This window comes from Marmota flaviventris, chromosome 15 (genome assembly GCF_047511675.1).
Source record: "Marmota flaviventris isolate mMarFla1 chromosome 15, mMarFla1.hap1, whole genome shotgun sequence".
Classification (NCBI taxonomy): domain Eukaryota; kingdom Metazoa; phylum Chordata; class Mammalia; order Rodentia; family Sciuridae; genus Marmota; species Marmota flaviventris.
In genome coordinates, this window is record NC_092512.1 from 79,697,109 (window position 1) to 79,710,574 (window position 13,466).

The following is a 13,466-nucleotide window of genomic DNA, read 5'->3' on the forward strand; positions in this document are numbered from 1 at the left end:
AACATTCAACTAAAATAAGTTGTTAATAGTGAAATTCAATATAATATCTCTTTTTTGGTACCAGGGATTGAACCCAGGGGTGCCTAACCACTGAGCTGTATCTCCAGTTCTCTTTAATTTTTATTTTGAGGCAGGGTCTTGCTAAGTTTCTTAGGGCCCTGCTATGTTACTGAGGCTGATCTCAAACTTGCAATCTTCCTGCCTCAGACTCCTGAGCTGCTAGGATGATAGCTCTCATTTTAGAGTATTTTTAATCATTTACATTATCTATAATGGTCATGTATTCTTTTTTATTGAGGTTTGTTTTTGTTTTATTTTTTAAAAACAAAAAAAACTTCAACAAAAGCGAGAGATGGTTAAAATGTTCATTTAGTAAGAATGATATAGATATCAGAATTGTTCTAAAATGTTTTCTAAGAGCACCATGACACTGCAATGACCTGAAAGACAATTGTGGTCTTGTAGGATATAAAGTGATGAACTACTTCTCAATTACTAATGACAAGATAATAATGTCCTCTCAGCTCAGTCCCCGCAATATAGATTCAGCTTCTAATGGACCATTATAAGGATATCAAAGTTGTCATGCTTTCAAAATCATAACTCCTAGGTTGTTTAAGTAATTTGGCAAATAGCATCTTTCTTCAATCTTTGGTGTCTTTTAAAGGTCAGATATCAAGCCTTCATAAATATTGATGAACCTGAACAGATTGTGTTCAAATGGTGTGCACTTTTTTTCGTAGACAGACCATCTCTTTCCTCTTTTATTGCAGTTAAGTCTCTCAGGATCGTGGGTTAAACATACATCAACTTAAGACTCAAACCCAAAGAAGTAAAAACACAAAAGAGTAGTAAAAAAATGTGTTTTTATTTTCCCGTATACTTCATTAAAAAAGGTACAGTTTTATTAGTAGTACATTAATTAACTGAAAGAATGAAGTGACAAGTTTTTGTCATAGATATTAATTTACATTTTACAAACATCCACCAAAACAATTAAAAATGAAATAAATATATTTACATTTTGTATTTCTGATATTTCCATTGCATTTTAATATGTATAAAATATATAATATTTTATTTATCTTTAAAAGTAAATTATAATGTGCAAAGAAGTGACATGATGATTTGAAAGTAGTAGGTAATAAGAATAAATCATAAACATCAATTTTAGAGGTATGGATAAAGCGATTCCTTAAGGAGAGCTCATGAATACAGCATTATTAATAGTAGCAAAAATGTTTATTCTTAATACTGGAACATCGACACTTACCTTAAAAAGTTAAGCACAAGATTGTCCTTGTGCTTTTAAAGCTTCTCACACACTGCTGATTTCTAGCAGTAATTCTAAATTATTGTTAGGATTATTACTTTTCCTCCATAATAAATCAGGCTTCCCTTACATCCAGCATTCAACAGAGACAAAGTTTATGAACAAGCTTTGTCACTGTAAATGAGAGAAATGTGGATCCATAAAATAATGCACCCAAAGGAAAATTGCTCTGCTTGCATGAAGATGCTCTCTCTGCTTGCTAATATGGACCTGGCCTTTGTTGCCAAGGAAATGAGTTTTGTCTTGCTGAATGACAGTTTTATGAGTGAAGATTTTAAAACAAGAAGTTGGCACATGCCTGAAATATGGGGAAGAAAGGCCTAGCTGAATGTTCTCCCTTTAAAACTAAGGTTGAATGGAAAAAAAAAAAAAAAAAAAAACATTGTGGCAAGTATTGGGGAATACTTTACGTTTATATTATCTGTTATAATATTTTAAAATAAATACTTGTTGCAATACAACAAATTTAAAGCATACCTGATTTAATGATCTGATTGGTTATTTTTTCATCAGGCATAAGACATTATTATTTTAGTTAACGATTTTCAAATGATTTTGAACTCCCTTCTTTGACCTATGCACCTGTAATAGTCTCCTTTAAGCTCGTACTACGTCATACACTGCAATGAACCATTTAAAGATTACCCTGAACACGCACACACCCACACTCGAGCCCATAACACACGTGCACACACAAACATACCTACATATACCAAGGCACTGGAGGGGTTCACACATAATGAAGCCTTCTATTGTTAAAATTTGGCCAATGTACAAACCAGGTGTTATAAATGAATCTCATGCATCTAAGCCTAAATTTCATGAGACATAGAAATTTGTATTTTTGTTCAGCTTTCTCAGTCTAGTTGTCCAAGTCATAATAAATAACAATAGTTAATCACACTGAAAATAAAACATGAAATACCAATTGCCAAATTAATGAAAATCAGAATAGTATTTTCTTATTGGTGGCTATTTCATGATTAGTCATATTAAATGGCAATTTAGGCCTTTTTTTATTAATAGTGTCAAAACTAACAACAATAAAGATATGGGATAAATTTTAATTCAAAGTACAATTTACAATGTGACTTAAAGCATATTAAGTCAATATATACTAAACATATGCTTTTAATTTAATTTGTGGTCAGCATTTTATCTCGTATATATGGTATACATATGCACACACATATACACAGTTATATGTGTGTGCATGTGTGCTAATGGTGGACAAAGACAAAACTCCTATATATTTCAGTGTACAACTTGCCTATCATCATCTATATGAGCACGAGATAGATTTTCCTGACACAACAAAGGATATTTACTTATTTTTTTGCATTTTAAAATGGGATTTTTATAAAAATTTGAAATGATTCTTACTTATTCTATAACTCATGTAAAGTTTAAAAAATTGCTTTTCTTATTTTTCTTTTTAGATGACCAGCGCATTTCCTGTGGCATCAACACCTGATATTCCTGCTGTGGGCACACTGGGGTCACCTCAATATGAGGCATATTGCAATTTAATTCTAGTTAGTAGCAGAAGTTCTATTGTGAGCCATCTGCCACTGCTTAGAAACTGAAGATGGACACTTCTCTCTACTTTTCCCCGGGCTTCAAATTTTATTATGACTATTGTATTTGATCAATATATGAGCAGTAAATCCAATGTGCTATCCTCATTGTAGATATTAATTCAGTTTTATGGTCAAAATAAATTCTATTAAGACATTATTATATTTATCACAGTTCTTTTGATAAACTATCTTAGATCTAAGTTAACTTTTTCTCATATCCAATTATCCACCTTCACTTTTTCTTTTCCATTTAATATATTTAAGAATTATCAGATACAAAGTTAATTAATAAATTTCTAATGACACTGAAAACAGTGATGACTTTTTTTAATTCAATGGATGTTTGTCCTTTAAACAATTGTTTGTCTCATTCCTGAGTGACACATTTTCTCCTATTAAAAATAAAAAAAAAGAAAAGTAAACCATTTTTTTAGATTCTTGGTAATTTTAAGAGGAAACATTAAGTGTTTCATAGGGTACAGGTGTGTTAATTAAAAATTTAATTTTTAACTATCAAATAAGCAGCTTATAGTTTAAAAGCAGGCGTCAATAAAGCTATAGTGAAGGACAGGGAATGTTTTTCACTTTCCACAACTGGACTCTTGAGTTGTGGGTGTATACCTCCAATGCTTTCAAATTTTCAGCTCTGCACATTTAAAATTCTAAAACAAGACAACCAAAATAACCTGCGTAATTTCATGACATAGATATAAATTTTAAATTTAATTTTCAAATCTCACCTTGTGTTCTCATAAAATATTGCTCCAATGGAAAACTATTGTATAGCTAACACAGTTAATAGCTTTGAGACTGCTTTGTAAGGATTTTTTCAGTCCATGATTGGTAGAGTTAGGGTTACAAAGAATTTCTCTTACATCATATTTGTTGATATTATTTTCTCTACAAAAGTTCTTAGGGTCACTGAAAATTTATGAAACTGTAATTTGATAATAAATCTCCTTAGGTAAAATATAAATCTGTTTAAAATGAAGGAACGAACAAAGAGATTCACAAATGTTTTCATCATACATAATCAAATTAATACTTTTTGGCATATTTGGTGGATACTGGCAAATTTATAAAACATTTTTAATAACATTGATTCGAGGGAGACACAGTTCATTTCACATTGTGCCTGTCATAGGTCAATGTAATTATCCTTATGCAGTTCTTGAGGATATTTTACAACAAGATAAAGAAAATCAGAGTGCCAGTGCAGAATCGTGGAGGGAGAATACAAGGAGAAATTTACATTAGCAAATTAAAGTGCTTCTCTCTTTGATGATTTTTTTTTTTTTGCATGCTCCTTGCTGTCATTTTTGTTTTTTAGCCTCTTTACACTCATAATACAATGACAGGGCAAGGGGTTCATGATCTGGCCCAATATGTATTTGTCATACAAAATAATCTAAAATACAGAAATAACCATTTAATTGTTATTTTTATTTATAGGTAGCTTACAACTTTTTTATATTATTTACATACATCTTCATACCATTCATTTCTTGATCTTCACATTTGGTGAAAGCAGTATGTGGATACACATCAACCAAGTGAGAACAGGCTGTCTTGTTCATCTAGGATTATTTACACATGCCTTCCAGAATAGAAATGCATTTGAGATGAGTCATGACCATCTTTTTTTTTCTGCTGAAACTTCAATCTGATTCCATTGTTGACTTGGTGATATCATGGTCTCTCCAGGGAGTAAAATGATGAATATGTTTAGTCTGTTTATCTAGTTGGGGTAACTGTCAGTTTGGAAATCAGTATGTCAAGTTGTGTACTTTGCTTTGCTTGTAGTAGCAGAGCTGGCAGCAGCAGAAGCAGTAGCCTGATTGCCTAAAAATAGAGGGTCCAAACAAGCTACTTTGGCAGCAAAGAATGAATGAATGCAGTGAAGAACAGCAAATAAATTTGAAAATTCCAGCTCCTAAAAGGGAAAGAGAAATAAAAGAGCTAAAACGGAAATAAAATTCATTGAAAAATTGGGAAAATTAGGCATTTTTCAATTGCAATAAAAATTCCTTGAATCAATAATATTTTATGCATGAAAGGTAATTTATAATGTAGATATTTTTGGTCAGTATGTAATATCCTATTATAGATATATTGAAAACATTGTGGGAAAAAGTTGGGAAGATTAAGTATTCTCATCACCCATGTATGTAATTTCAGGATTGATAAACACTGAATAGAAATATATCTCACAAGGTTGGGTTTTACTCTTCATAATAGATTTTAAAAGATGATATCAGGGGCGGGGATGTGGCTCAAGTGGTAACGCACTCGCCTGGCATACACAGGGCAGGGAGCTGGGTTCAATCCTTAGCACCACATTAAAATAAAATAAAGATGTTGTGTCCACCAAAAACTAAAAAATAAATATTAAAAAATTCTCTCTCTTTAAAAAAATGTGATATCATAAATATTTTTGTGACAAACCAACATTAGTCTCATAAATATATTTTAATTCCAAGAGGTTTGAGAGGTTTGAGAGAAGACTAGTACATTTATACGCTTAATAAAGTTAATATGAATGAAGCACTTACCACAATAAAGATAACTAATGGATAATAAACCATGAAATTATGGATAAATTTTCTGTTTTTTCATTATATACTCTTAATAAAGGATGCACAATTACAATTCATTCACCCAATACTTATAGTGTTTGTAATTTATAGTATGTGGCAGTAGAAAATAATACAAAATAGGGAGTCAATTAGAAATCATTATAGCATCTCTTATGTAACATAGAGTTATTTAAATAAAACAATTCACCCAGAAATTTTTTTCATGTCATTAAATAGAAGCTAAGAAAAGCATAGTGTGTATTCATAGACCTGCAAGATGTTGCAGATAAAACTATGTTGCCTTAGTAATTCCTTTCAGACCTTCAGGATTTCTTAGCTAGTGGCCTATGGCAAATAGTGATTTATTTTAGAAAATAGCCAAGACTATTTATTTAACTATTTTGATTGTCTAAAATTCTTCCATCAAAAATCATTTTACTAACTCCACCATAATTTAGGAGCTTTTTTTCATTTATCCACTCCAGGAGTACGGATGATGCTATTTGTAACCTGAAAGGTTTCCTCTTGCCTTTACTCACTCACCCAGGAATCCCTCCACTCACACTGTCATTCTTTGTGCAGCCAGCTTAATTCCCAACGGATAGATACTTTCTGTGTCAACCCATTCTAAGTTCACCTGATATAAAAAATGGTTGAAAAGTCTTGGGACATGGAAGATAACCTTAGAACACGCAATTCATTCTAGGTGAGGAGGAGAATGTTGTTAAATGTTACAACTAGGCAAAAGTACTGTAACAAATAACATTTTTTTCAAAGTCATTCTATTCCATCTTTATTAAATTGGAGAATATACTTTGTTTACCAAAAAATCCCAGATGTCCAAATATCAAGGCTTTTTTTTACATTAAAATTAAGGTTTTTAATTTTTCTTTTCTTGTCAATTAGTTATCAATAACTTAATGTTCATTGAGACTTTGAATTTTTTACACCATTCTTGGGAGGATGGTCGACAAAAAACAAACAAGTAATTAGAAGATAAAGCAAGAGATTTAGAGTTGGCCTTGGATCCAGTGCCAACTCATCTTTCCTCTGTCTCAGTAGCCAGCTTGGGCAAGTGCACGCTTTCCTAGGGCTTCAGTGATCACCTCCAGGCAAATCTATAACAGTGAGTTACTACTCTTTTACTCATTTCTAGTGAATTTTAAAGCTACATTTCTGTCCATCTGTGAAATATCCACAGAGGGTTTCCACAAAGTTATGCACTATAAACTTTCAATTAGTTTTTTTAAAAAAAATCTTGATCAACTCTGTGAATCTCATTAGGTAAAAGCTAGCTCCAAATTTTAAGTGCTCATTCATCCATTCATTCAAGACATGTTTTCAGAGAGCTTCCTACACATTCATTACTTTCTTTTGATGAAAAATATAGCAGCGAACAAAACAGAAAACAAACAAAGAAACAAAACAAAACAGATGGGAGTTAGCATTCTTGTGATGGGAGAAAAAAATAGGGAAATAAATAAATATCATATAATTAAGCATGCATCTGGAGACTAACATGCTAAGTGAAATAAGCCAGTCCCCAAAACACCAAAGGTCAAGTGTTTTCGCTGTTACGAGGAAGCTAAATCACAATAAAGGGAGAGGGAAGAAGAAAAAAGAAATTCAGTATATTAGAAAAAAGGTAATGAGGGAAGAGGGATAGGAATTAGAAAGAGAGTAAAATGAATCGGACATAATTTTCCTATGTACATATATAAAAATACCTAGGTGAATTCCACCATCAAGCCCACCCGCAAGAATGGCGATCTAATTAGAATAAGATATATTTCATGCTTATATAATTTTATCAAAATGGATTCTATTCTCATGTATACCTAAAAAACAAATTAATATAACATCAGAATGTGCTATGTTCAGTCAAGGAAATAAGGCAGGACATTGAGTAAATATTATGTTAGGGGCCATGGGACAAGAAAACCACAATGTCATGTGAGCAAAACCTGAAGGAAGAAATAAAAAGAATGAAACATTTTGATATTTCTCAGAAAATATTCTAGGCAGAAGAAATATGATTTCAAAGATCCTGAGGTAGATACATTCTATTCTAGGAGAGCTTAAGGAAAAACAAGGGTCACTATAGGTAGAATGCAGTAGTTAGTGAGTAATAGGTAGGAATAAAATTCAAAGGAAGAAAGAGGAGAGGAAGAGGAGAAATATTTTGAATTTATGGTGGGTTATCACAGTATTAAAGAATTTTGACTTAAAAATGTTTTACTTAATGATTTATTAATTTCAGTATAAATTTGGAAGAATCTGTATCAGTTTCAGTTCTTTTTATGGTTTTAGAATGTATCCCCGAAGAATATAAGGGTAGACTATTGCATACTAATTTCCCAAACCTTTGAGAAAGATTCTTGATTCTGCACAAAGATCCATTTCTCTGCTCTATTTAAGGAAAAAGACTTCTCCAAAGGGATAGTTTCTAGTCTCTACTTCCTTTCCTAAATCTTTCAAGAACTCATTCCTATGAATATTTTGCTTCTTCTTCTTCACAAAAAATTTATATCATAAAGTATAATTAAAAAATCTGTTAAGAGTAACAACATGTAAGGCAGAGGATACATGTGATATAAGGAAGATGAGTTAATTTGTGATGAATAGATTTGCTTTTTAATAAAAATTCTAAATAATTTCTAGGTATTGATTTAGGCATATTATCGGTAATTTTCTTACTCCTCAGAAAATTCTAATGACTTTTTGAGTCCACTGTAAGGACAACCAACAGTATCATTCAGTGACTCCAATAATTTAGTCACCATCTACCTTTTCACACCTTCTTCACACAGTTTCACAGTCATAAAACAATCAGAGAATAATTAAAGTATAAATCAACTCTTCTAATAGTGTAAACAGAACATTAAAATCATTGGGAAATTTACATTTTATCAATTCCTTGACTAATAACACTATTATTTTTCCCTTCTGACTTTTGATTTCAAGACTTTCTTTTCCCTATCACAAGCTTCTCTGTCATTTCCTTTATGATCCTCATCCCTTATTCAAGGTCAATGTATTTTCAATGTTCTTCATTAATTCACAGTCAACACACACACACAAAAATCTCCATCACCCCCCCCACACACACACACACCACACACACACACATTGCTTCTTTCTTCTGCATGCCACAAGTCACAGTCAAATTTACCTATGCCATTAATGTGTAAGTTAATATGATATCTATCTTGACAACCCCCTTATGTATCAATCATTTTTTTCCCACAATACTCGCATGAAAATAAAATTTACATGCTATAAAATTCACCTATTTGAATCCTTGGAAAACTGAGAATGGAACTACCATTTGACCCAGCTATCCCATTCCTCAGTCTATACCCAAAGGACTTAAAAACAGCATAACATATAGACACACCCACATCAATGTTTATCAATGCTATAGCAGCACAATTAACAATAGCTAAACTGTGGAACAACCTAGATGCCCTTCAGTAGATGAATGGATAAAGACAATTTGGTATATATACACAATGGAATGCAATTCAGCATTAAAAGAGAATAAAATTATGGCATTTTCAGGTAAACAGATGGAGCTGGAGAATATAATGCTAAGTGAAATTAACCAACCCCCCCACCCCAAACACAAATGCCAAATGATTACTCTGATTTAAGAATGCTGATCCATAATATGCTGTTTGGAGGGGGCATGGGAGGATTATATGAACTCTAGATATGGCAAAGGGGAAAAGGAGAGGTAGGGAAAGAGAGCGGTCATAGGGGTAGAAAAGACAGTGGAACAGCTATGGTCATCATTATCCTAAATACGTGTATGAAGACAAGAAGGATGTGACTCTAGTTTATGTACAACCAGAGATATAAAAAATTATGCTTTATATGTGTAATATGAATTGTAATGCATTCTGTTGTCATATATAACAAATTAAAATTTTAAAAAATTAAAAAAATTAATAAAAAAAAACAGAACAGAAGAAAAAATATTTACCTATTTGAAACATTTCATGGGTTTCAGTATATTTACATAGTTGCGTAAACATCACCATTATCAAACGTCAGAAATTTTGTATGATTCAAAAATATCTTATTGTAAATCACACTCCATTTCCCTTGTTTCTAGTTCCTGATAACCATAAATATCTTTATCTATAGATCACCTTGTTCTGGACATAAATAATTTCATACAAATAAGATCTTTGGTGATTGCCTAGATTTATTTAACATGATCTATTTCAAGGTTCATCTATGTAGTAACAGGCACTATTACTTCAGTTCTAATTATTGCTGAAAAATATACCCTTATGTAATATAGCTCATTTTTTCCTCCCTTCATCATTTTTTGAATATTTAGCTTATTTCCACTTTTTGTGTTTTTTCATTTTTCTTGATTATATTTCTCTTCTCTATTTATGTACTTCTTGTTCAATAGTTATCATTTCTAATTCCTATTTGTTTTGTTCATCTTGTTTATTTGTTCATTTTAGTTTCTTATTGAAAAGGACAGGTTATTTAAGATTTACTTTTTTTTTTTCAAAATCTTTATTGATCAAATGGTAGAACAGATGTACAGGGTTTTGGTTTTCATCTCTGGGATTCTGCTTTAGAGTTTTAAGTTATACACATGCAAGAGGATAGATTTGTATATTTGTTATAATTTGTGGGTGACTAGAAACACTGCAGTAATTTTCTTGATCTTAAACCTAAGGAAATATGATTTCTAAAATGTTTCAGTACCTTTCTTTCAATTCCTTGCCTACACACTCAGATTAAGGAAGAATATGTTGAATTGATCTGCTTGTATTTAAATTTTCATTGAGGAGTATTGTCCTATAGTTGCACTTTGCAAATCCCAATGCCACTGGGTTGTTCAGCACAATTGTGTGGTGCTTGGTAAACTCTGTGCCCCAGGGCTGGTGAATCAGGACAGTCAAAACAAAGGGAAACTTGAATTTTCTAATTTCACTGTTATTCTATTCTTGCTTCAGTTAAGAGGTTTAAATGAACCCAGTTTTGAGACAGTCTTTATATTAGAAATTGTCAGTTCTGTGAAATGCTTTGTCCTTTGGGAGCTCTCCTTACATCACTGTGAATTGGAATTTATTTAATAAAGCACCAAGTAGGAATGGAGAGGGGGCTAGTGTGTCCAAGGGAATTAGAAAAAAAATGTTAGCTTGATGACTTTTACTTAGGCTTCTGCTTTATCTTCTCTGTCTTTCCTCCCCCCCCCCCCCATCAACTTATACATATGACAACTACAGAACAATGTTAAATTCACTCAGAATGTTTTAAAAATAAAACTAGAAGTTAAAGATATTAAAATATTTTGATTTATTCTGCTGTAAAATTAATTCTTTTTGTGGTGAACTGTTTCACAGTATCTTGGCATGAGAATACAGTGTATTTTAAAAATATAAAAAAATTAAAACTTGATTTATTTTTTGGCTCAATTATTTGAGTCCATGAAATATTTCATATGGGTTACAATGCCAAATTCATGCCGTTCTCAGAAAACAATGGCATTTGAAGATTTACTTTTTGAGAGGGATAGCATTTGCAACTATAAATTTTGCTCTAAGCAAACTATATAATTCCTGTTTGATATAACATGATTTTATTTTTCTTTATCTCACATATTCTCTGGTTTTGTGATTTTCCTTTTGACCTTTGGCTATTTAGAAATATGTTGTGTTATTTCCCCACATTTGTATATTTTTCAGATATTCTCCACTATCTGTTCCTATTGTCCTCCCATTACAGTCATATAACACAATTTGTATTTCACTTACTTTATATTCTGTGGGCCTTTTTTTTAACCTGGTCTATCATAGATAATGTTGCACAAACACTTGAGAAAAATTTATTTTCTTCTTTAGTTTGGTGGGCAGTTCTAAAATATCTCAACATCTGGTTAGTTAACAATGTTTATGGAGTCTGCCGCATGTTTTTAATCTTGTGCCTGTTTGTTCTATCCAATACTTGAAATTCAGTATTGAAATCTACAATTCATCAGTCATATTTTTCATTTTACCTTTCAATTCCATTGGTATTTCTTTGCATATTTTGAACATCTGTTGTTATCAAATACGTTTATATTTGATACACCTCCCTGAGGAACTGCTGAATTTTTCATCATAAAACTCTTTTCCTTGTATCTTAAAGAAATTTCTTGTCTTAAAGTCGTTAGTGTGAAATGAGTGTACCTATTTTGGCTTCCTTTTGATTGTTGTTTGCAAGTTATATTGATTTAACACTTTTTCACTTTCAAATTATATGCTTAATTGGAAAGATGAACTAGACATATTTTCCCTATTTCTCCCACTAAGTACTGCTAAGATCTCCACATAGTATCTATAAAACAAATATAAGAAAATTGAAGGTGAACATTAATGAGGCAATCCAACTCATCTTAGTCACACAGGTTTCAGTGAAGGCTCCCTGGGTACCTGGAACTCCTACTCTTGCATATTAGTAATGAAGAGCCCACTGCTCAACCGTCAATAAAGGTTGAGTGGGGAGCCTGAAATTCTGCTCCTACCTGGCAAGAACAATGTGGTAATTTTCCTAATGTGATAAAGCAGTGTTAATGGAAACTACACAAAAATAAGGTTTAAATAAAATATAGAGTCTCTTGACAAATTAATCAAAATTTTTAGTTGCAATGGAACATTACTCATTTTACCAAAGACCAGTAAAAACTCAATTGCAGAGGAAAACACCATCAATATTTGTCAACATTAAGATGACACTTATTTTGGAATTATATGTTCAATATTTTAGAATAGTCCTATTTTTTTTTTTCAATGAGTATTTGCATGCTTAAGACAAACAAAAACATAGAAAGTCTGAGAAAGGAAATAGAAATCTTAGAAAAGTAGACAACTTAGTGAAGAACAAAATGGAAATTTTAGGACTGAAAAATATATTAATACATTAAATGGAAGTTTCAACAGAAGGAATGAGACCAAAGAAAGAATTAATGACTGAATGAAAAAATAATGAAAATCAGCTACATAAAACAAAAGGTATAAACATACTGAAAAATGAAAAGCCCCTCAACGAGCTATATAACAGGTAATGTAAGATTTATGCCATCTGAGTTCAAAAGAGGCAGAGAAACACTGAACTAAAAATATTCAAAGAAAAAATGATATAAAAATTGCTAAAATTAGCAGAGGAGTAGATCTTTTAGATTTAAAAGGCTGAGTGAATAGATGGAAGAATAAAGTCAAAGAAATCCTTGCCAAGACATATCAGTCAATCTTCTGAATGATAAAGACAGCTAAACATCTTGAGAGCATCAAGAGTAAAACAAAACCTTACCTACAGGAGAACACAATGAAATGACAGAGAATTTCTCATCAGAAATCATACAGCCAGAAGGAAGTGGCTGTATGATTTCTGATGAGAAATCGAGGGAAAATCAAGAAATTCTCAAATAAAGGAAAATGGCATGACTATATCACCAAAAGACTTAACCTAAAATCACGGCTCAAAGATAGTTCAAAAAGAAAAAAAAAATAGTAATAGAAGACACCTTGAGCATTGGGAAGAAAAAGGAATATTGCAAGCAGAAATATGAATATACTTCTGTTCTTGAGTTTTCTGAATTTTTCCTGAACCCTGAAACAAAAAAATTATAACTTCTAGTGTAGTTCTCATTATATGTAAAGAAAATATTTTAAATAAAACATTCATGTGATGGGTAGGGGTTGTGGCTCAGTGGTAGAGCACTTGCCTAGCATGTGGAGGCACTGGGTTCAATTCTCAGCACCACACTGAAATAAAATAAGTGTCTATCAACAACTAAAAAATATTTAGGATATTTAAAATATTAAAAATATTTTAAAAAATATCCATACAGTATTTTAAATTAGTGTGGTTATGGTAAAACAATAATACACTTATATTTTCCTATACATTTAATTGTGTAGTTACCTTCAATTGTGTCCTTATTTTGAAATGTGGATTTGAGTTATTATT

The 13,466-nt window shown here is 31.6% G+C and overlaps 1 protein-coding gene across 1 annotated transcript in view; it reads right to left on the reverse strand.

The window, feature by feature from the left end:
• Positions 1–4,335: 4,335 nt before the first annotated feature.
• The window catches only part of Sntg1 (syntrophin gamma 1), a 326,863-nt gene continuing 317,732 nt past the window's right edge, over positions 4,336–13,466 (reverse strand). The window contains exon 17 of the mRNA XM_071602172.1: positions 4,336–4,846. Within this exon, the coding sequence (XP_071458273.1) occupies positions 4,688–4,846 (159 nt within the window). The 3' untranslated portion in view covers positions 4,336–4,687. The remainder of the gene's footprint in view (positions 4,847–13,466) is intronic.